The sequence below is a fragment of the Phodopus roborovskii genome, unplaced genomic scaffold (assembly GCF_943737965.1).
Source record: "Phodopus roborovskii unplaced genomic scaffold, PHOROB, whole genome shotgun sequence".
Classification (NCBI taxonomy): domain Eukaryota; kingdom Metazoa; phylum Chordata; class Mammalia; order Rodentia; family Cricetidae; genus Phodopus; species Phodopus roborovskii.
Genome location: NW_026126639.1, coordinates 3905777 through 3928193, shown reverse-complemented (window position 1 = coordinate 3928193; position 22417 = coordinate 3905777). Strand labels below are relative to the sequence as shown.

The 22417-nt window shown below is 47.8% G+C and overlaps 1 protein-coding gene across 1 annotated transcript in view; it reads left to right on the top strand.

Moving 5' to 3' along the window:
• Bcat1 (branched chain amino acid transaminase 1) overlaps positions 1-21833 on the top strand; it is a 78348-nt gene extending 56515 nt beyond the window's left edge. Inside the window, exons 13-14 of the mRNA XM_051173364.1 lie at positions 19807-19873; positions 21729-21833. Coding sequence (XP_051029321.1) covers positions 19807-19873; positions 21729-21833 — 172 coding nt within the window. The remainder of the gene's footprint in view (positions 1-19806; positions 19874-21728) is intronic.
• The last annotated feature ends 584 nt before the right edge of the window (positions 21834-22417 follow it).

The following is a 22417-nucleotide window of genomic DNA, read 5'->3' as shown; positions in this document are numbered from 1 at the left end:
AATTAGTGAATTCCTACACATTATTTACACTCTTTCTTTTTTTCTTTTGACACTGTAGGCCTCAGGGCATAACTACACACTTAGGAAGATCAACAAGACTCTCAGCCAAGCTGTCTGTGGAATGCATCCCTCTCTGGCTTCCTCTCCTAGCCTTGTAGTCTTGCAAGTGTTCTACCAATGGCTGCTGGCTGGCTGAGAAGGTGACAAGGGACTTGAGCCCTCTGAGGGTCAGCACAGCCCTGCAGGGATCTTTCTCAGGTTACAGGGTTGTGCCTTTTTTAGAACTTAAATGAGGCTGAGAGTAAGGGCAGGTGTGTGTGTGTGTGTGTGTGTGTGTGTGTGTGTGTGTGTGTGTGTGTATGGGGTGGGGACCATGTGTGGCTGAGGGAAACCAGAGGGCAACACTGGGTATCTACCTGTTTTTTTTTTTTTTTTTTTGTTTGTTTGTTTTTTGAGGCAGGGTCTGTGGTGATATGTTGTTTAATATTTAATAAAGCTTGCCTGGAGATCAGAATGCAAAGCTAGGCACAGCCATGGAAGCTGGGCAATGGTGGCCACACCTTTAATCCCAGGACTCAGGAGACAGAGACAGATGGCTCTCTGTGAGTTTGAGGCCACCCTGGGCTACATGAGAGTGAATCAGTTTGAAAGAGAAATAGCTCACACCTTTGATCCCAGCCCTAGAGAGAATGTAAGGAGCTCAGTGCGCTCAGGAGCAGTCTGAGATGTGGTGAGGAGCAGGGCAGTCTGGAGACGCAGTCTGAGGTTGGGTGGATCACCCCTTCCGTCTGGGCATTGGTAGAGGTGAGAGCTCTCTGGTGGCTTGGCTTCTCTGATTGAACCCCAAAATCACTCTCTGGGTTTTTATTATTCATGTTACAGGGTCTCTCACAGGAACTTAGAACTCGATGTTCAGGCTAGGCTGGCTCACCACTGAGTTCCAGGAATCTGTCTATGCAGTGCTAGTGTTATAATAGCATGCTGTCGTGCCTGATTTTAAAATCATGTGTGGCATGTGTGGGTATTTGTATATGAGTGCAGATGTCCACATGGGCCAGAGGCCAGAGTCCTCAGATTATTTTGGATTTGGAGTTACAGGTAATTGTGAGCCGCCTAAGATAGAGGTTGGGAACTGAACTTGGATCTCCTGCAAGAGCAGTGCCTGCTACTACACACTGAGCCATCTCTGCAGTCACCGTACCTGGCTTTTTATGTGGGCTCTGGGGATCACATTTAGGCCCTCGTGCTTATGAGGCAAGCTCAATTCTCTGTCTCTCTCTTTTAAGATACCCACTGAGACATCTGAGGAGCTGCCCTTGAGTTTGCCTCCCTGCAGACCTTAGCTCCTACCACAGCTCAGCAGGGTTTCTCACACTAGGCTGGGCTGCATCTGAGCCAGCAGGAGGCAGGAGGGTCTCCACACCTCCTATTAAACTGTCACCAGAGATGCATCCGGAGTTCAGGGCACCATGCTCATCTTTAAAGTTTGCAAACTTTGCAAGTCCTTCCCACTATCCGATGAAATGGCCGGACATCTTCAAACCGGGAGACATCTGTCTCATTTTCCTCTTTAGGGTTCGTCTCATGTCTTAAGCCTCTCAGAGTGCTCTGCTCCTGTCCTGGTTAGTTTTTATGTCAACCTGACACAAACTAGAGTCACCTGGGAAGAGGGAACCCCAGTTGAGACATTGTTGGTAGGCATGCCTCTGTCTGGCATTGTCTTGATGGATGGATGGATGGTGCCAGCTCTGGGCAGATGGCTCTGGGTTGTGTATGGAAGGAAGCAAGCTGAGCGAGCCAAGGAACAACGCCCCTCCACGGTTCCTGCTCTTGCTTGAGTCCCTCCCCTGACCTCACTCAGTGATGGATTGTGATGAGACAAACTTTCCTCCCCAAGTTGCTTTCAGTCAGTGTTTTGTCACAGAAATAGAAAAATCAAACCAGAACAGCTTCTCTTACCCTTCAGGTGGGGACCTCCGCGGGGACTTGGGTGCTGACTGGTCAGTGGGGGAGACACAGGCCCTTGTGGCTGCTTTTGGTTGCTCATGCTTGGCTGATTACCATTGTCTCTTCTTTTGCTAGTATGTGTATTGAAACTAGGTCCTCTGCACGAGCAGCAAATGCTTTTAACCCCTGAGCCGACTCTCTAGCAGCCACCTCCCTGTGTTTTGTTTGTGTGTGAGGTACTGTGATTTGTCTAAATTTCAAACACACACACACACATACACACAGAATTCAGAAGCTGACCCCCACACACCATTGACAACCTCTCCGAGAAAGGATCCTCACTAAGCTGATTCTTGACCCTGAAGTTCCTTTCTGTTCTGAGCTCCGCCTCTGTGTGACATCTGCACTCAACGCTGCCTTTCTGTGACTTGTTTTCCTATTCCTGTCTTGCAAGTGTCTCAGGAGCTCAGTTGCTTAGAAGTTGTGCACAGCGGAGGGGTGTGTGTCCTACATCAACCATCAGTGGCTCAGGGAGTGGAACCTTAGGTAACCCCTAGGCAGGGTGTCGGGTAGGCTTAGGGGGGTGTGGCCTTGCTGGAGGAAGTGCGTCACTGGGGGCGGGCTCTGAGGCTCAAGGCTGCGACCTACTTCCGGCCATCGCTTTCTGCTTTGTGTTTGAGATTGAGTCTCAGCTCCAGCTCAGGAGTCCGCTCCTGACGTCATGGGCCCTGCTGCTTGCTACCTCTGCTCTGACGTCATGGGCTCTAACCCTTTGAAACCGTAAGTCAAATAAACTCTTCTATAAATTGCCATGGCCGTGGAGTTTTATCACAATAACAAATAACTATAACTACTACATTGTCTATTTTTTCTTTCCTTTGTTTTGTGGGTTTTTGTTTGTTTGTTTGTTTTTGTTTTTGAAACAGGGTTTTCTGTGTGGTCTTGGCTGTCCTGAACTCTCTCTCTATAGACCAGGCTGGCCTTGAACTCACAGAGATCCACCTGTCTCTGCCTCCCAAGTGCTGGGATTACAGGCAGGCATGACCAACGTCCTGCGTACATTGCCAAATTTTTAGATGATTTTATTAAGAGTTATATACAAACCCCAGAACGTTATGAAAACTCTTTAAATCATCCTGTTTGTATTGGGATGGGACCTGGGGCCTTGCACATGCTGGGTTAGATACATCCCAGCCCTTTTATTTACGTTTTTTTCATGTGTGTGAACATGGTGTCTGCATCTTAGTGCATTATAGGCACACAGTGCCTAAGAAGGCCAGGAGAGGGCGCCAGATCCTCTGGAACTGGAGTTAAAACTGTGGAAACGATAGACCAGAGAATCTGGAAATGGATCTTCCTGCAAAAGTTGGTCATAAGCAGGATTGGGTCCTTGATTGTGCTAAAAAAGAAAAAAATAATAACCCACCCATGATTCTCCATATGCACTGAGCATCTGAAAACAGAACTCGGGGGGATCTCATCAAGACAAACCAGTATGGGCCAGTTAACTGGCAGAAGCAGGCAGGGCTGAAACTAACTGGGGAGTGAGGGCTGAAACTGGGGAGTGTGCCTTTCATTCCTACCTCACCACGCTCGGGTGAGGAAGGCAAGGGAGAAAGGTATGTGCATCTGTCTTTAATTACCTGTTAACTGGACAGTGGGTCAGTCCCAGTGCCTAAAGGCCAAATGCATATCCACAGAGCATCTGCAGAGACACAAAGTGAAAAAGTTTCAGCTGCGCTTAGGATTGTGATTTACCCATAGCTCAGATGCATTGGTCTCAGGTTTTATCTGGGAATGTGAAGTGATTCTGTTTGCCTGGGAGAGTAGTGTGTTTGTGTGTGTGAGAGCATTGACCCTGGAGACTACTACTGTGATGGCCTGGGCTGTGTAATATTCCTAAGGATTTTTTTCACAGTATGAAAGTTTACACAACATTTTCCATGCCATTTATGGATATTCATGTCTAATAGTTCCACCACACATAATTATTGTTGCTTGTGGAAAAAAATTAAGTACAATATTCTCTTTGTGATTTTTCTCATGGGACACACACACACACAGAGAGAGAGTCACATATATACATTTTTAAAACCAGTAACAAAACCAAACATGACATAGAAAAAAGTTCTGTGGTAATCCTTTTTAATGCCTTGAAGTGCGTGAGTACATGTGCTCATTCCACAGGCCCAGGGAGGGAGGGGGGTTGACCAGAATGGTGGACATTTCACATTCTCGGTCCTGATTCTGTCCAGGTGCTGTGGACCAGCCAGAAAGATGCAGGGGGAAGCGCATCTCCAAGCCCTTCCAAGCGCCTTGCTCTCTGTGGCTGTTCTCCACTTCATATGACACCAAGCAGCTGGGTGACAAACACTGCCACAGAAATTTGCAGACTTCCCAAGGTGACGGTATTGCCTGCTCAATGCTGAGTCCAGCTGAAGGAGCCATTGGTTTAAACGTTTTAAATAGCTATGATTTTATTTTCAGAGATGTTTCAAGTTTGTTAAAAAGTAATAAGCGGAAGGCATATGCTAATTCTATCAGTTCCTCTGCCATCCGGACTCCTTAGTGTTGACACCTACTGTCATATTGTTGATGAATCAGCATTGGTGGCTATTACTAGCTAAAGTTGTTAAGGACTTGGCACAAGGATGTTAGGACTTGGTTTCGGTGTTGCGCTTAGTGGTGTTTTCTGTTTGATGTTTGAAGGAAGGATGGCCTTGAACGTCTACGTTTACCTTCCAAGTGTTGGGATTATAGCTGTGAGCCACCATGCTTGTTATGAGTGACAGAAAGTCAAATTGCATCTGCATCTTCTCAAGAAATATATAGGTACAGACTTACACCCCCAAAAATATGGGTATAGGCCTGCATGGTTAAAAATACAAGTCAAACTACAACTCAAAGCAGTAGTTGGTACAGATGCCATCGTTCAGTAGTTGGTATGGATGCCATCGTTCAGTAGTTGGTACGGACGGCATCGTTCAGTAGTTGGTACGGATACCATCGTTCAGTAGTTGGTATGGATGCCATCGTTCAGTAGTTGGTACGGATGGCATCGTTCAGTAGTTGGTACGGATACCATCGTTCAGTAGTTGGTACGGATGCTATCGTTCAGTAGTTGGTACAGATACCATCGTTCAGTAGTTGGTACGGATACCATCGTTCAGTAGTTGGTACGGATACCATCATTCAGTAGTTGGTATGGATGCCATCGTTCAGTAGTTGGTATGGATGCCATCGTTCAGTAGTTGGTACGGATGGCATCGTTCAGTAGTTGGTACAGATGGCATCGTTCAGTAGTTGGTACGGATACCATCGTCCAGTAGTTGGTACGGATACCATTGTTCAGTAGTTGGTATGGAAACCATTGTTCAGGTTGACAAAATAGGCTCAAGTTTTACTAAAGTTATACCACTGAGTGAAAGTGTATCCAGGAATCTCTCTTTATTTGTATAACTTCACGAGAAGGGGTCTAAAGGAGACAGGCCTTCGTCCAAAAGTCCTGGTGAGCCCTCTCAGAGAGTTTGTCTGAGAGTTAAAAGGGTGAGTAAAGATAGCAGCCTCAGGGTGGCAGCCTCCTCCACACCTGTTTAAAAATAGAAGTTTGATGTCACTGCCTTATGGGAAAGATTTTGGGACACTGTGGGGTGGGAATTTAGTGGTCTTCGGGGCTTCATTTCTGCTTTTCATTGGGGGCTGTTATAGGCATTATTTTCAGAGATGAGGGGACAACTCTCCACTGGTGCCCTGCACAGCCTGAGGAGTCTGTCCCCCTTCCCCTGGGACTCTTAGGGATGTTGACTCAGGACAAATCAGGAAAAGAATTTCTGGACTAGCCAGCTTATCACAAAGCAGGGTGGTCGGTTTGGTTAAAGATATGTTAATGTGGGTTTAAGAGTTGGGATTAAGGAGAAAGAGAGGAAGATGTTAAAGTGGGGTATGGGCACAGGCGTCTCCAGTCCGAGAGGACAGAAGCAGCGAATGTCCTAGCTGGAACCATGTGTCACATTTTGGTGGGTCTCAAGTCACACCTCAGCAGTTGCTAAGAAACTCCCTGCCACTTTCTCTCATTCTGTAAGAGACAAGTGAGTGGCTGTGGCTCTGCCTGGGTAGAGCTGTTAGTCTGATAAGGTGAGGGTACTTTCTTTCCCTGTAATGGCTTCCTGGTGAGGTTCCTGGAAGACTGCAGGCTTATAGTGGGAAGGGAGGGGCCTTGAGCAGTGGTTAATTGTGCTGGAGTCTTTGCTTTGAGGCTGACTGAGGCCTGACTGGGATTCCAGGCCTCTTTCCCTTTTTATCTCTCCCAAGTGTTCCCCATCTTTCTGTCCTGCCTTACGGCTGATGGGGCCCCAGCTCCTTCCACGTGAGTGACACCTGTTAGGTAAGACTTCTAACCATGAGCACACACTCAAGACCTTCTAGAAACATCTGCAGGAACGGCCCCACAACCCAGAGCAGGTTGTTATTCTGTCCAAGATACGAGCCTTTAGATAGAATTCACCAGAAGTCTGTCTACAGGAGGGACAGACAGACTCCCAGCGATGGATAAGTTAACCGCACATCGTGTGTGGACTCCCTTCCTAAAGGAATGACCCGGATACGAAGTAGAACACCGGGCTCCATGGAGGATGGGCATCCTTGGATTTAAAGGCCGCTGGTGGATCCCCAGCAAGGAAGCAGAGTGGTAAAGCTAGGAAACTAATAACTGATAACTGAATGTGGAGGCTGCCTTCTTTTCCAACTGCTCCAGCAGAGACGTTCATTGACCCAGTTTGTGAAACCGTTGGCCTGCGTATGCATCTCTGTGTTGGAAATATCCTGCTTGCCCAGCCGCCTTCTAGCTCTTTTAAGTGACGGGCGGATTTCTAAGTATGAACGCAGAGAGAGTAAATGCCCTATTGGACCACTCTATAAAGGCCTCAAAGAACTAACGTAGACATCACGTCTGTTCCTCTCAAGAGGGTTGACTGGCCAGAAATTACGTCAGTGTGAGAGAAAAAGAAAGGGGAAGATAGGTACAGCACTAAGTCAGAGCTCAGGACGTAGGGCTTGCCACGAGGACCTGACGCGTGGCTTTTACCCACTTCATGTGCTGTCAAGGGGAAGCCTTGGGTGTGTCACGTTTCTTGAAGTCACAGACTTTTCAGGAGTGTTTTCCTGTGGAGTTGGCTGAGAAGCCCACACGTGCACTGTTCGCCGACACTTCACATTTGGACTGGAAACCACGACCGCTTGACTAAAGATAATAGCGCCACCCAGGTGCTTTCAAAGGGGCAATGCAGAGGGGCCGTGTTTCTCAAGTGTTCTCGAAGATGCTACAGTTTCACTCATCCGGGAAGGTAAACATTTAAACACCAGCACACACTTCCCACTGCAGATAAGAATTACATGCTTTGGCCCCCCAAAAAGAAGTTTGTTTTCAGGATGGGGCCTGCACATTTTTATCATCGTGTTAAGTCATTCTCAATCAAGTTGTTATGAAATTTCAAAAATTAAGAGTTTTGGAGAGATGGCTCAGTGCATAACAGCACGCTCACTGCTGCAGAGGATCCATTCTCTGACCCCAGCCCACGTTGGGTGGCTCACAACCACCCGTACCCCAGCTTTGGCAGATCTGATACCCTCCTTTGGCTTCCACACAAAGCCGTGAGGCCCACAACTGGATTATCAGTTAACAATTCAGCATCTCCCCACCTCTTGTAAGGAAGGAGTAAGGGCTTCGGAAATACAACCTCTTTCTTGGTCCGGTTCTGACAAATTATCCCCACTCATTTGCAGGAGCTTTAGAATGTGCACAAGGAGAGCCAGCATCCTCCTGTGGCAGCCAAGATAACTCTTGGTGGCTTCTGTTGACCCGAGGTACTTCAGCTGCCCGACAGTTACTGATGGATGCCATCCTACAGCGGTTGTCTTCGCTCTTTTGACCCCTGTGGGTATTGGAAGCTCTGGGTGAAGTCAACTGCACCTTTCTGTTTGAGACAATATGAATGGTTCCAATGTACGTATTTGTGCATTTTAACTATTTGTGTGCTCTGTCTTCATGCACACCAGAAGAGGGCATCATATTTCATTTCATACGGTTGTGAGCCACCAGGTTGCTGGGGATTAGACTCAGGACCTCTGGAAGAGCAGCCATCTCTCTTGCCCTAATACCCTTAGTTAAATTGTGTCACTCTCGATGGACAGACCAGCTTTTGCTTCTGCAGTCTTTCTATGTGGCCTTTTTCTTATGTCCAAAGAAGCTACTGACCTTCTGTAAATTATTTTAAAACTTGAAGTATTTATTTTTATTATTTTACGTTATGATTAGGCGTGTATGTCTGTACATGGGTGTGGCTGTGTGTGTGCAGGTACAGATGGGTCCCTGAGACCACCAGCATCAGATCCCCTGGAACTGGGGTTACAGGTGGCTGTGAGTTATCTTATATGGATGCTGGGAACGGAACTTGGGTTCTCCGGAAGTGAACCTCAACCTCTGGGTCGTATTTCCAGCCCCTGATTTAAAAAAAATATAAAATAAAATTGTGTGTATGTGTCTGTGTGTATCTGTGGATGAGAGTGCAGTGTGTTCAGAGACCAGAAGAGGGTACCAGCTCACCAGGATCTAAAGTTTCAGGTAGCTGTGAACTCAGCTTGAGTGCTGGGAAGGGAACTCAAGCCCTTCTATTACAACCTTCCACAGTTGTAACCACTGAGCCACCCCTCCAGCCCCCAAAGCTGCCCATCTTTGTGACTGAATCTACCTGCAGATCACTGATGAGACTCAGTGGTTGAAGTAGAGGGATGGGCTGCACTGACATCCATTTCAGTTATGTCTGTGGACGTGAGCCACGCACCTCCTATGCTGACATTTGAAGCAGATCCCGGAACACTGATTTGTGTGCCAATTGTAGTATCCGCCTGAGCAGAGAAATAAGGAGTTATTGGCAGGGGCAGGGCGATCACTTACATTTAAAGTTTGAGGCAGGCACATTGTCACATTGAATTGTTAAATTTCATTTTTATAAGCAGCTAATTTAATGAACAGCCTCCGACCTGATTTCTGTCCCAAGAGGTTGCTAAGTGATTTATGTGTCTTGTCCAGGAAGTGGGTACTGAGCTGGATTTAGGGATGTATGTGTTTCACCGGGGGATAAGATGCCTGTGGGAAGGGGAGGGGTTGAAACTGAACGTGCAGTGTTTCCCACAGAGGGAGCCCCTGGAGCCAAGGTAACCCCCAGAGGCAAGTTTTGTCCTGGATAGAAGCAGTAGAACCCTAGCAACCCAGCCTGTTTTTTAGGGCCGTTCCAGGAAGAGGGTGGTCTGTTCTCACAGGTGGGGGTGATTCTGAAGGTGGCTGTCATGTATATATGCTCTTTGTAGTTGTTGACACAAAACACACAGCTTGCACCTCAAAGGGAATAGGAGATTGTCAAGTGACCATGGCCCAGAACACAGATTCAGACAAGCCCGTTCTGTTCAATGTGAGAACATTTTCATTAAGTTATATTGTACTAACAGAGAAATACAAAAGCCAAGACTCTTTCATCTATTTTTAAAAGATTTCTTATATTTATTTATTATGTGTGTACATGTATGTATACATGAGTATGTGTGTGTGTGTGTGTGCACATGTGTGTGTGTTTTTCTGGGAACAGAACTGTAGTGCTGTGCAGAGCAGTGCATGCTGTTAACCACAGAACCATGTCTCCATGCTCTGAAGACACTTTTTGGATGCATTGGCGGAAACCTTAGGTAGGGCACAGCAAAGTGGGCAAATCTCTGCTGAAGCTTTCAGAAACTGCTTGACAAGATTCTGCCAGTCTTTGGGTTTGTGGAATCTAGAAATCTGTCCACTAAAAGAATTTACCCAATAGTCATAAGGAGAGTCACACACACAGATAGATGGGCAGTAAATACAAGGCAATGCATGCAACATTTGTCTTCACAACTGAATCATCAATCAACTCTAACGCAGGTGGGGACTTCTTCTGGAAACTTCTCTTCCTGTAGTTCAAATGCAAACTTTTGCACAAGATCCAAGTGGCATGGCCTGTCTTTGCAGTTTTGATTTTCCTTGGCTGCCATGATGGCATTCGGTCCCTCACGGGAAGGCTTTTCTCAGAGGAGCCCATGCCATGATTGTGGAGGATGTCAGCCACCAGATCTCTTGACAAGGAAGCCTCTTTCCTTTTTGTGAATTGCCCAGCTTCAGGGATTTTGTTGCAGTGATGGAAACAGCCCAACATGCTCACATGCGCAGCCATATACAACGTAGTGACATTTTCAACTGCAAACACCGTCATCTAATCATGGCTCATATTTACCAACAACTATTCAAACTTAATGGAGGCAGATCTCTCCTTTCCTAGAATGGTACTGCTATTTTATCTTTTCGTTACACGAGAAAATGCAGGATCGTTTCCCAGTACTATTCTGTCTATGACAATAAGCACAGCAGATGGGTTCACTGAGGAGTGCATGTGAGATCATTGTGGAGGGCACATTAGCACTTTGCTGTTTTTGTCTCATCATTTCTGAGGTAGGTTCTCGTGTTGGCCACGCTGGCCGCAAACTCCTGCCCCCACCTCCCAGGTGCTGGGATCCCGGATGTGCGTGTTCACGCCCAGTTCTAACACGCCCATTTTGCAGAGACGAGCTGGAACCACTAGGACCTGTCCCTGGCTTTACAAGCTAATGTGGGGTTGCAGAGTCTCCAGCACAGGCATCCAGCTGTTGCTAGAGGTTTCCCATAGCCTCTTCAGCCCCAAATAACCACACAGAGACTTATATTAATTAAAGTTCTGCTAGCTGATGACTAGGACTTCTTATTGGCTAGCTCTCTCTTAATTATTAACCCATAACTACTAATCTATGTATTTCTACATTGCCTTATCTTACCAGGGAACACCTGGCACATCCTATCTTCCTGGTCTCTACATGGCATCTTCTTGCGGTCTCTCTCTGCCTACCTTTCCCAGAGTTCTCCTCATGTCCTAAGCCCTGCCTCTATTGGCCAATAGTGTTTTATTCATCAACCAATAAGAGAAGCATATATACAGAAGGACATCCCCCATCATCCAGCCCATGTAGACATAGTTAATTGAGTTTATAGAGAGTTTTTTCTATGCCGGGTAACAACTTAACTCCTAGAATTCCCAAAAAGCAAAATCCTAACAAGATGGCCGGGGACACAGGCCATTTGGTAGGGTGCTCGACTAGTGTGCATTCTGATTCCCACCTCCTTATCAGCTGGGCGTGAGCCTGAGGTGAACCGGAGGTCTTCTGACAAATCCACCCTGTGGGGCTATTGTGACAATTAAGTCATGAATGTGCCATGCCCAGGGCCCTGGCCAATGGGCAGGTTGCCTGCCAGCTTGCCCTGCATGCCTGTCATAAGCCACACAAACTAAAATGAAGGCAGGAGGACTCATCGAGTGCTCACAATCTGACGTTCTTAATAGAGCAGGGGCCTCTGACCGGTGTGGGTGGGATTCAAGGCAACGGAGAGACTGGTTTAGCCAACCCTTAATACTCTTCTATGATTTCATGACAAAACCATGACAGTGTGCCATTTTTTAGGCACTGTTGAGATGGCTCAGTGGGCTCCACCTGGTGGAAAGAGAGAACAGACTTCTGTGAGCTGTCCTCTGCACTCCACATGGTGTCATGGAGGTGTGCCACCCCTCCCCCAGATAAATGTAAAGGAAGGAGAATCTGCCGTTGTCACCTTAAAATGATCTCGCCAGAGGTGAATTCCCACGAACGCATTTAAATCATTGTTCCTCTGGTAGTGGGAGAAACCGAAGGTGGGAAGCCGAGTGGCCCTGGCTTGGTCACACGGAGCTGGCAGCGAGCTTTGCGTTCATCTGGAGCCACAGTCAAAGCTGACGGTCCAGCAGGATGGAAACGCAGCTTTGATCTCTCTTCTGGCTTGGCCACTGCCCAGACCCCGATCAATAATTCATTCAAAGAGAATCTGAGTTGCAAGGAAATCACTTAAGTTTACTGGGCTGATTTCTCCATCATGGGATATCTGAAGTCCCTTAGTGTTTACATTAGCAGCTGTACTGGGTAAAGACTCTAGCCGTGGTGTCCTACTCTGGTAAAACGGTATCTGTTGCTCACACAGAGTCCAATGAGCTCAGGCGGCATTTTGCAGATGGCCAGCTTAGGGATGCAGGCTTCTTCCTACTAGTTTTGATAAATGCGGTGCAGGCTCCAGGTTTCCTTTGTGACCCTCTGCCATCAGTGTGGGATGGTACAGAGGCGGCTTCAGCCGTACGGGTGGATTAGAACCTGCTTGTGTCATTCCACTTACACCCAGTGACTCAAACACAGCCCTGCAATCAGATCCGATCTCAGAAAGGACAGGGAATGTCAGCACTCAGAGGGGTCATTTCTCTGGACACTACCAGTTTATAGCACATGTGATTTCCAACTCACTGCAACGGTAAAAACTCTGAGATGAATGCTACTTTATTTCAATCTTTGCTCACGCTGTTTTCCTTAGGGCATGCTACTTAAAGTGGATTTAGGGCCAAAGACTGAACTTGGTGATGTTGCCTTTGCTGGGGAGCTGAGCCAAGGTCTTCTGTCACTGTTAATATAACCGCAATAATTTCTCTGTCCTTGTAAAATGAAAAGAAGTATTTCATGCACATGGGTGTTTTGCCTGCATGTATATCTGTGTGCCTCGTGTGGCTGCCTGGTGCCTGTGGAACCCAGGAAGAGCTGTCGTATCCCCTGGAGCCAGAGTTACAAGTGATTGTGAGCTGCCTGGTTTTGGTGCCGGGCACAGAACTTGAGTCCTCTGGAATGGCAGCAATTTCTCTCAGCCAAGGAGCCACCTCTCCAGACTACTCCTCCCTGTCCCTGTCAACAAGACTCCTGGTCATTAAACACCATCTGTTGTTAATGTTAACACAGTGGGTCTTTGTCACCTCCATGGGTGGGAATGCGATTTCATAAGTGACAATGTTTATATGTATCCTATTATTGTTACCGCTGTTTACATTATTATTTATCTATTCTTATTGAGCATGTATGATGTATGTTTGTGGGTGTGCATGTGCCATGTGGAGGCCAGAGGATAACTTGTGGGGTGCATTCTCTTTATCCACCTTTAAGCCATGTCCCAGTCAGCCTAGAGTCACCCGAGAAGGGAATGCCCAGGTCAGGTGTCCCATGCACACGTCTGTGGAGGGCTGTCTTGATCGATGACTGGTGTAGAGGGCCCCTCCCACTGTGGGCAACACAGTCCCCTCTGGAATGTGATCTTGGGCTGTGTAAAATAATCCAGCTAAGCATGAACCTGAGAGTGAGCCAGCAAGCTCGAATCCAGCTAAGCATGAACCTGAGAGTAAGCCAGCAAGCGTGTTCCTTCGTGGTTTCTGCCTCAAGTTCCTGCCCCAATGTCACCCCCGATGGTCTGTGATCTGTGAGCTGAAGCTGGCCCTTTCCTCCCCGAGTCATTTTTGTTTACAATGTTGCCACAAAGACAGGAAACTACAGCTGTGGGCTCCAGGGATGGGGCTCAGGCTGTCAGGCTCAAACGGTAAGTGTTACCTACTTTAACCATCCGGCTGGCCCTGATCATCATTGAGAAGGAAGTGTACCTTGAATGCCTGACATTCTTTTTTAAGTATGCCAGTGTGTGTGCCCGCAGAAAGTCGGGCTCAAAGTGTGGATGATACCTGTCTAGTATCCTGGGACCAAGTTATTTCTCATGGGAGAGGAAAACTTTGCCCATGTAATTAGGACCTTGATGGGGAGGGTTTCAGGCCAGCTGGGTGATCAGCCCAGTCTAGTCATGTGAGCTCTTAGAAGGTCAAGGAAAAGGAATGTGGCTGACCTCAGGCTGGAGACCTCCCCCAGGAGGAGCATCATGCCCAGAGAAGCCCTTTGAGAATTACTCCACAGGACCCAGGGGATACATTTGTTTTGTTTTAGCCACAGAATGTATGGTATTTGTTATAGCAGCAATAGGAAACTAATACAAGCTCTCTCCTTAAAACAACAACAACAACAACAACAAAACAAACAAACAAAAACCTACGTGTAGACCAAAGTTTAATTCCAAGTACCCATTTGGGAGCTCACAACTGTCTGTGATGTCAGTTCCAGGGGACCCAACAGCATCTTTTGCTCTCTGTGGGTATTGCACACATGTGCTTCACTCACATACACACTTGTGTGCACATGCGTGTGAGCACACACACACCTGCTCTAGGATGCATTTCCTTGGTACTGACTATGTAGTTTTATTCTTGAACATTAGATGGTGCTAAGCACCCATGTTTCTGGAGTTGTCAGCCAGCTCTTGTAATTTGAAATAATTAGATAATCATTGAAATAGTTGTTTGGGAAAGTGTAAATCCCACCGTTATAGACTCAGAAAACCTGCCTGAGAGTAGCCGTGATTGACAGCACGTTGGAGACCTAACCGGTTGTCTCTACTGATGAAAAACTCAAGAGAGTAAACTGATTATCTGTCCACTGTGTGGAATTGTCTCCATCTTCTCAAAATATGAAAATGAGAAGATTAGGATCCCTTCAGAATCCCCAAGCACTGTGGAGTCACAGAGCACAAGAAAGTGATTGGAAATTGGTGCTCCAGGGGAAGTCAGCAAAGCCAGGTGTGGTACTGGCGTTTGTTTTCCTAAACACGCCATGTCTCGGTGTTTATGCTGTCTTCTGTCTTTCCTTGAAAATCAGTCACTCTGTTTCTGTTCGTGTTGAATAGCAACAAAGGCAGCATCGTTGGCAAGGCCCCGGGTGGGCTGGGTTGTTATCTCCTCGCTGATGTTATTGTTCTGAGACAGCACCTCACTATGTGGCCCGGGCTGGTCTGTAACTCGCAGAGATCCACCTCCTCTGCCTCCAGGATGCTGGGATTAAAGAGTGCAGCCCCCCACCCCCCACGCAGCTTTGATGATGTTCTAGGATTTGTGTCTAGGAGTTTCACATTTGCCATTTGAGGGCATGACCTGTGTACCGCACATTTCTAACCGTATGCGCATACTCACTTCTCTGTTGAGTTTAGTAGAACAGGTTGCTGATGGCTCATGTTTGCTGTGTGTAGTATAGCACCTTACCATTCTGGCACTCAGCAAAACAGAGGGAAAGGCGGCCAGGGAGAGGGGAACCCGCAGATGTAAGCACCGGCCTCGTGGCCACCTTTGCTCACTTCCTCTTCAGAAGGAATCGAAGCAGATCTTTCCTGTTGGACTTTCTTTGGACTGTCAGCCTCCAGATAACGACACGAAGACTTACTATTAATTATCGAAAGCTTGGCTTTAGCTTAGGTTTGTTCCACTAGCCTTAATTAAATGGGCTAACTTAAATTTCTATTAATCTACGTTCTGCCAAGTGGCTCTTTACTTCTCCCCCCCCCATGTCCGTCTCATGGGCTAATGCTGCGCACCTAGATTCATCCTGAGTTCCTCTCTCTGCCTGGAAGTCCTGCCTAACCTCTCCTGTCTAGCTATTGACCATTCACCATTATATTAAATAAATCACAATGACACATCTTCACACAGTATACAAATATCCCACAACAAAGAACATTTCATGTACTCATTTTATTTAAAAACTGTGTGTGTATGTGTGTGTGTGTGTGTGTGTGTGTGTGCCTGTGTGCATGGCAGTGTAGTGTTTGCAGAGACCAGATGATGTTGCTGGGTCACTAGAGCTGGAGGTAGAGGAAGTTGTGGGCTACCATGTGGGTGCTGGGAGCTGAACTCTAGTCTTCTACAAGAGCAGTACTTGTTCTTAACCAGAGAGCCATCTCTCCAGCTCAGGGTGCTGTGTCCTAAGTCTGTCCTGTGTCCTGAGTCTGTCCTGTGTCCTGAGTCTGTCCTGTGTCCTGAGTCTGTCCTGTGTCCTGAGTCTGTCCTGTGTCCTGAGTCTGTCCTGTGTCCTGAGTCTGTCCTGTGCCCTGTCATAGCAAGTGAGAGAACTCTACTACAAGTTCAGGTCCTGGTCAAAATATCCCAAACTGGATATTAGTAGTGCATAGAAGATATGTATGTATATATGTATTTATGTATGTATATCTGTGAAGGGAAAGAGAGAGACCGACACGTTCACATGTGGGAGCTGGAGGTTGACATTGGTGTCTTCTTCTATTGCTCTCCACTTTAGTTTTTGACGCAGGGTCTCTGTCTGAACCTGGAGCCTGATGGTGCGGGCTAAGGAGCTGGGTGTGGCAGGGCTGGTGGGCATTGGGGCACAGATTGGCTGAGATTGGCCTGAAGGAAGCCAGCTGCATTTGAAACTCATGCCCATGACTCTCAGAGGACCCCCCCCCCAGTTCAGTCACCGGTGCCACCCTCGTTACAAGAAGATGCTAGTTAGTGAAGACAGAGACGAACTAGAGATACAGGTATCAGCCACCACTGTAGAGAAAGAAACCCACTCAACACTGAGCACCTTCCACGGTCCACAGGGGACAGAGGAAAAGGCTCCCCTCACTGATTCAAGGGACTGGACTGGCCCTCCAGCTCCCCATGTCTGCCTTTCTAGCTGGTGGTGGGGTGTCACTCTGTTCCTACAGATTTTCCATGTCTCTGTCTCTCCAGAAGATGCTGCTCTGATACAGCGAGCCACAGAGAACAAAATCACGGGCTCAGGAGGGATAAAGATGTCAGCTGCGTCTGTACAAGAATCCAGGCACAAAGATATCCATTATGAGGGGGGAAGAGGGCTTCGCTGTAGCGCGTACCCTCTATAAATAGTTCAGCTAAATGTAAACACGGCATATTGCCTTCTGATGTTCGCGGCCGTGTAAACAGTAGCCGGATTCTCATTAACACGCCTCCCTCCACACAGAGGCTTCTGCACTGTGACTCTGGGGCAGCGTAGAAGGATCTGTAACTTTTCTTTTCCTAACAGGGCGCTGCGTACACGGAATAAAAACTAGAACCTAAAATCGGCAGACTTTTATTTTTATTTTTAACAAACACAGCTTTGCTTTACTGTATAAAATCCCATATGTTATGGGCAGAGAGCAGAGAAAGCCGCAGGGACTAACAGAGGATCGGAGCGGAGTGCCGTGCGGGCCTCGTTTGCAGAAAGTTGGGATTTCTTCTGATGGTGGCAAACAACACTCAAACAAATACTTCTCTTAAAGATGTCACACCATCACTCAAAATGTTAAACCGATTATAAAAAGAGTATCTTTAAACTGAGCTGAAGTGTAATTGTGTTCAGAATTACTCATTTTACTTTCAAAAGTTAGGCCAGGGAAACTTTCTTTTTTTTTTAAGTGAAGATTTTTTTTTCTTCTACCACAGGAAGCAAACTGCATCAAACATTTTCAGTATGGGGTTGCAGCTTACTCCAGCTTAACTCACAAACCACCCAAGCATTAACTGAGGGGCCCGGGTAAGTCCTGCCTCCTTTTACATCCTAGATGCCAACCTCCTGCCTTTGCGTCCTTTAAAGCAAATGGGCAAAGGTAGAAAGGTGCAAATTGTGGGTGCCCTTTTATTACCAGATTTTTCTAGGTGTCTCAGTGCACGCTGATTTTTTTTTCTAACACGTGGAAGGATCTTAGCAGGAGGGTCAAAAGTTCAGGGCCAGCCTGGACTACATGAGAGTCTGTCTTTAAAAGAAGTAAAAAGGAGGGTGGAGAGACAGAGAGAGGGGAGAGAAGCTGTGTGTGTGTGGGGGGAGGAGAGACAGAGAGAGGGGAGAGAAGCTGTGTGTGTGGGGGGGGGGAGGAGGAGAGACTGAAAGAGGAGAGATGGGGATAGTGTGGCCTGCTGTGTTTGGGTCTATCCCGCTTTACCTGAGGAACATTCCAGAATACCTCCTTTGTTCCGGAGGGGAGTAAGTGTCTAACCCGAATGGGACTCACTCCATTGACTGGAGGCATGGTCATGGCCAAAAGCAGGGTGTGGGTATCAGTCAGGTCTCAGGTGGCTTCCTTCCGGCATGGATTGCAGACATCTTTGCCAGGCTCTGTGGGGAATGGACCCTCTTGCTCCTTGTGAGAGAGCAAGCCACGCTCTGACTGAGGACGTGCTGTCCACCGTATTGGATCCTGTGGTGGGGATAAGGGGACAGCTGCAGAGGTGAGAGGGGACGGTCTAGGCCGGGACTCTCCCTTGGAGTTCCTTCTCCCCGGGAAGACGAGCAGTGAGCGGTGCCAGGCTTCTTCCTCTTGGTTCCGGGGAGGCAGGAGGGACTTGAGACGCCTTCTGAGAATATGTATTTGACTTTTAGTGATGTGAGGGAAGGGGAAATGTGTCTGTTTTTAAGTCCAAGAGACACCAGGCAAAACCCTTATAAATTTTCCATAATCAGTTTAGAATTTTTATGAGACTTCAATGCATCATATTTTTTTTTTCAAATCAAAGTCAGAAAAGCAATTTGTCCTTCTGTTAGTGTGTCTTGAGGACCTGATAATAAAATCACTATGTAGCTGGGGCCTTGAAGTCATGATCTTGTGATGGTTTGGCCTACCTACGCTGGACTACTCCCTCCCTCCTTCCCCCTCCTTCTCTCCCTCCCTCCCTCTCTCCCTCCCTCTCTCCTTTCTTTCTTTTCAGCCCTGGCTGTCCTGGAACTCACTCCTCAGAGAGCCACATGCCTTGGCCTCCAAAGTGCCGTGACTCATGGCATGTGCTACCATGCCCAGTCTGGCTATTTTTAAAATATTCTGCTTTCTTTGTTTTATCGTATACCTCATGGCTCAATGTGTGCATACATTTCCTTGTCACCATTTCTGATGTGTATGTAGAGATTCCCGATTCATCCAGAAATCTCTGATCCAATGACTAAATCACAAAACATTTCAAAAGGAAATTTGTATATGTTTCATAAACAAACATTTTCTCTGATATGCAGAGTTAGAAGCCACATTTAATCTGATGACAGCATCCACTGACTCAAAAGAACTCTTCGGCATCTTTAAACATACTTTATTTCTGTGTGTGTGTGTGTGTGTGTGTGTGTGTGTGTGTGTGTAGCATATGTGCACATGTGTGCATGAGCTGCAGTGGCCAGAGGAGGGCATTGGGTCCTTTGGGTCTGGTTACTTATGGTTGTGTGTCATCCCACATGGTGCAGGGAACCAAACCCTGGTCCTCTGGGGGAATAGTACGTGTTCTTAAAAACCGAGCCAGCCTCTTGTCTGTCTCTCTCTGTGTATGTCCTGTGCAGGTAGCGGTAGCTGCAGTGTATGTCTCCAGTATCCCAACAGCCATGTCGCATTGACAAGGTGGTATCTCTCAGCATTCTTCCCAATTGTGGGGGTTTGAAAGAAAATGTCCCCCAGAGGGAGTGGCACTATTAGGAGGTGTGGCCTCGTTGGAGGAGGTGTGGCCTCGTTGGAGTGGGTGTGGCCTCGTTGGAAGAGGTGTGGCCTCGTTGGAGGAGGTGTGGCCTCATTGGAGGAGGTGTGTCACGGTGGAGGCAGGCTTTGAGGACTCCTGTTTGCTTAAGCCACGCCCAGGGAGACAGACCACTTCCTGTTTCCTGCAAACGAAGATGCAGGGCTCTCAGCTCCTCCCCAGCATCATGTCTACCTGCATGCCTCTATGTGATGACTAAGCCTCTGAAAATAAACCAGCCCCAATGACATGTTTTACTTTGCAAGTGTTGCTGCGGTCACGGTGTCTCTTCACGGCAATTGAAACTGTAAGACACCCATCTTCCGATTCTTGCATCCTTTGTCCTCTCTTCTGTCTTATTCCCGGGTCCTGGGGGAGTTGGATGGACATCCTGCTTGCGGCTGACACAGACAAGTTCAATCGAAGCTTAATTCTACTGGCGAGAAGGCATGCCGAGTTCTCTTTATGGTCACAAGTTTGGAGCTTTTGTTCGACAACTACGTGTTCAGTGCTAAGTGTGTGCGGTGTGTTGTTTCAGGCCCGTGGGAGCCGCAGGGACGGAGAACCAGTCCCCTGCCTCTGTGGACCCTGTGCTCCAGCAGCAGGTAAGGGTCTGGATAGAAGCCCATGGCTACGGCATGGGTAGGGGTGGAGGGGAGGCGTGGGAAGGGGACGGAAGGGGTGCCATAGGACCGACAGACAGTGTGGTCCTCACGGCGCCTGAGGAGAGCTTGACTGTCAACAAAGCGGGAGCTGCAAGGCGGTCTGAGCAGAGGACAGGTGCCTTCTGACTGCGTTTGAAAAGGACTACTCTTGCTTTTGCATTGTGAGTCTTCAGTGAGACCGCAGAGAGGCCAGTGGGAGGCCACCTAGTATTTCAGCCATGACAGAGCCTTGCCCTCCTAGGTGGAGAGGTGGCAGTAAGTGCTGGGACAAGAAGGCTTCTTGGCAAGGTAGGCAAGGGTCATGGGACAGACCCAAGAGCTTCATCCTGATCGGGGCAAGGATGGGGAACAGGAAGGGAGGAGTTGATGGCCCCTGGGATAAAATACTCTCCTGAGTCATGCCCTTAATGCAGGGTTGTCCAGAAGATCAAAGAACCAGCGCATTGACATCCCTTGTAGTCTGAATGTAACGTGTTCTTTATATCCAGTGCTGGTGTCATTTGGGGAAGATTCTGGGTGCTTCAGGGAATGATGGGTGAGGTTCTGTGCCTTTGGGGGAGTCTAGTAGGAAAAAATAGGGTCATTGCAAGTATAACCAGCCTGGTCTCGACTTCCTGTCTGCCATGAGATGAACAGTCTTACCCTGTGCATGTGCCACCCCGAGACACTGCCTCATCATCGAGCTGGCACCATGGACTGAGATCTCTCATACAGTGAGCCAAAAAAACAAAACAAAACAAAAAAACCCTCCCTCGATGTTTTTTCTCGGTCACTAACACCCCTCCATCTGTGGTCAGTGGTGGTCTGCAAATATTAAATGAAACTTCTCCGACACACGCAGTTTCTGAATTACATTTGTTTTTAAAGATTTACTTATTTTTATTTCATTCACTTGTTGTTCTGCCTGTAAGTGTGTGCCTGGTGCCTGCAGTGACCAGAAGAGGGGCATCAGATGGGGTCTGGCACCACAGTTACAGATGGTTGTGAGCTGCCATGTGGGTCCTGGGAATTGAACCTGGGTCCTCTGGAAGAGCAACCGTAACCAGGGGCCACCTTTCCAGCCCCAAGTTGTAAGTTCTAAGTAGCGCGATGAAGACTTCGCGTGAGTTCATTTCTTAGACGGGATCCATCCTTTGTCCACACTATCTATGCTACTTGCACACAGGTCATTCCATGCCGCATGTACTATCAAAGCGGCCATTGTTACACTGCGATGCTGCTGCGGGACACTGGGGAGACATGAACAAACATCTGAGTGCCTCAGACAGAGAGCCAGTGGCGACCCAAAGTAAGGATCCCTCCCAAATTCGACTTGATGAACCAGGAAGTTTCACTGGGGTTACTTACCGAAGCAGAAATGTCTCAAAGACAGGTGTGTCACCAAGAATTAGCAGTGAGCCCACAGAAGCTGGGAACCCAGAGTGCACTGTGCTGTCTCCCTCTTTTCTTATCCCCCGTCTTCGTCTTGCCTGATTTAAGAGAGTGTGCACGAAGAGACAGTTTCTCAGTCTAAGCCCGAGGCAGCTGGACACCCTTTCACCATTTGGACCACATTTGTCCTTGCCAAGTGTCTCAGTGCTCCTATTGCGTTGATACGACACTATGACCAAAAGTGAGTTGGGAAGAAAAGGGTTCCTTTGGCTTATGTGTCCTGACCCCAGCCCGCCATGATGGGGAGTCAGGGCAGGAGCCCAAGGCAGGGACCTGGAGTCGGGAAGTGAAATGGGCCATGGAGGAGTGCTGTTTTCTGGGTTGCTCCCCATAGCTGGCGAGTTGGCTTTCTTCTATCTCCTAGGACCATCAGCCCAAGGATGGCACCACCCATGCCAATCATAAGTCAGGAAAATGCCGCACAGGCTTGCCTACTGGCCAATCAGATGTGGTGATGACCGGGCCTTGAGTGATGCTGATGCGGTGATGATCTGGCCTTGAGTGACGGGTGAGGGGGGCTTTGACATTTCCTAGTGGGAGGGAGGGAGGGGTCATAGGAATGATACCTAGGAGCCCAACCATTCTTTCCCAAGCTCCGGAGGACCTTGGAAGATGCCGGAAGACAGAGGAGGTACAAGTTGGACTAAAGTAGAACCTCATCCGTGTAGCTCCTGTAGAGCTGTCATGGTGATGTGGTGGCGTTGTAAGGTGTCTGATTACACTGTGCGAAGATTTGTCCCCATGGTTGGTTCCGGAAAACCTGAACAGCCAATAGCTAGGCAGGGGATGTAGGTGGTACTTCTGGAAGAGGGATTGGAGAGGCGTATGAGGGACACCAGAGGGCATGGAGAGGAAACAGGGGTACAAGGTGAAAGGGAGGTTAAAAAGCCATAAGGCAAACATGCATTAATATAAACGGGTTAATATACGCTACAAGAAGTAGTGGGAGACACGCCTAAGCTATAGGCTGAGCTCTCGTAATCAATACTACGTCTCAATGTTGTTGGCTGGCAGGGCAGAGAAGGACTTGTTACAGGGTGGAGCCTTTAAAAG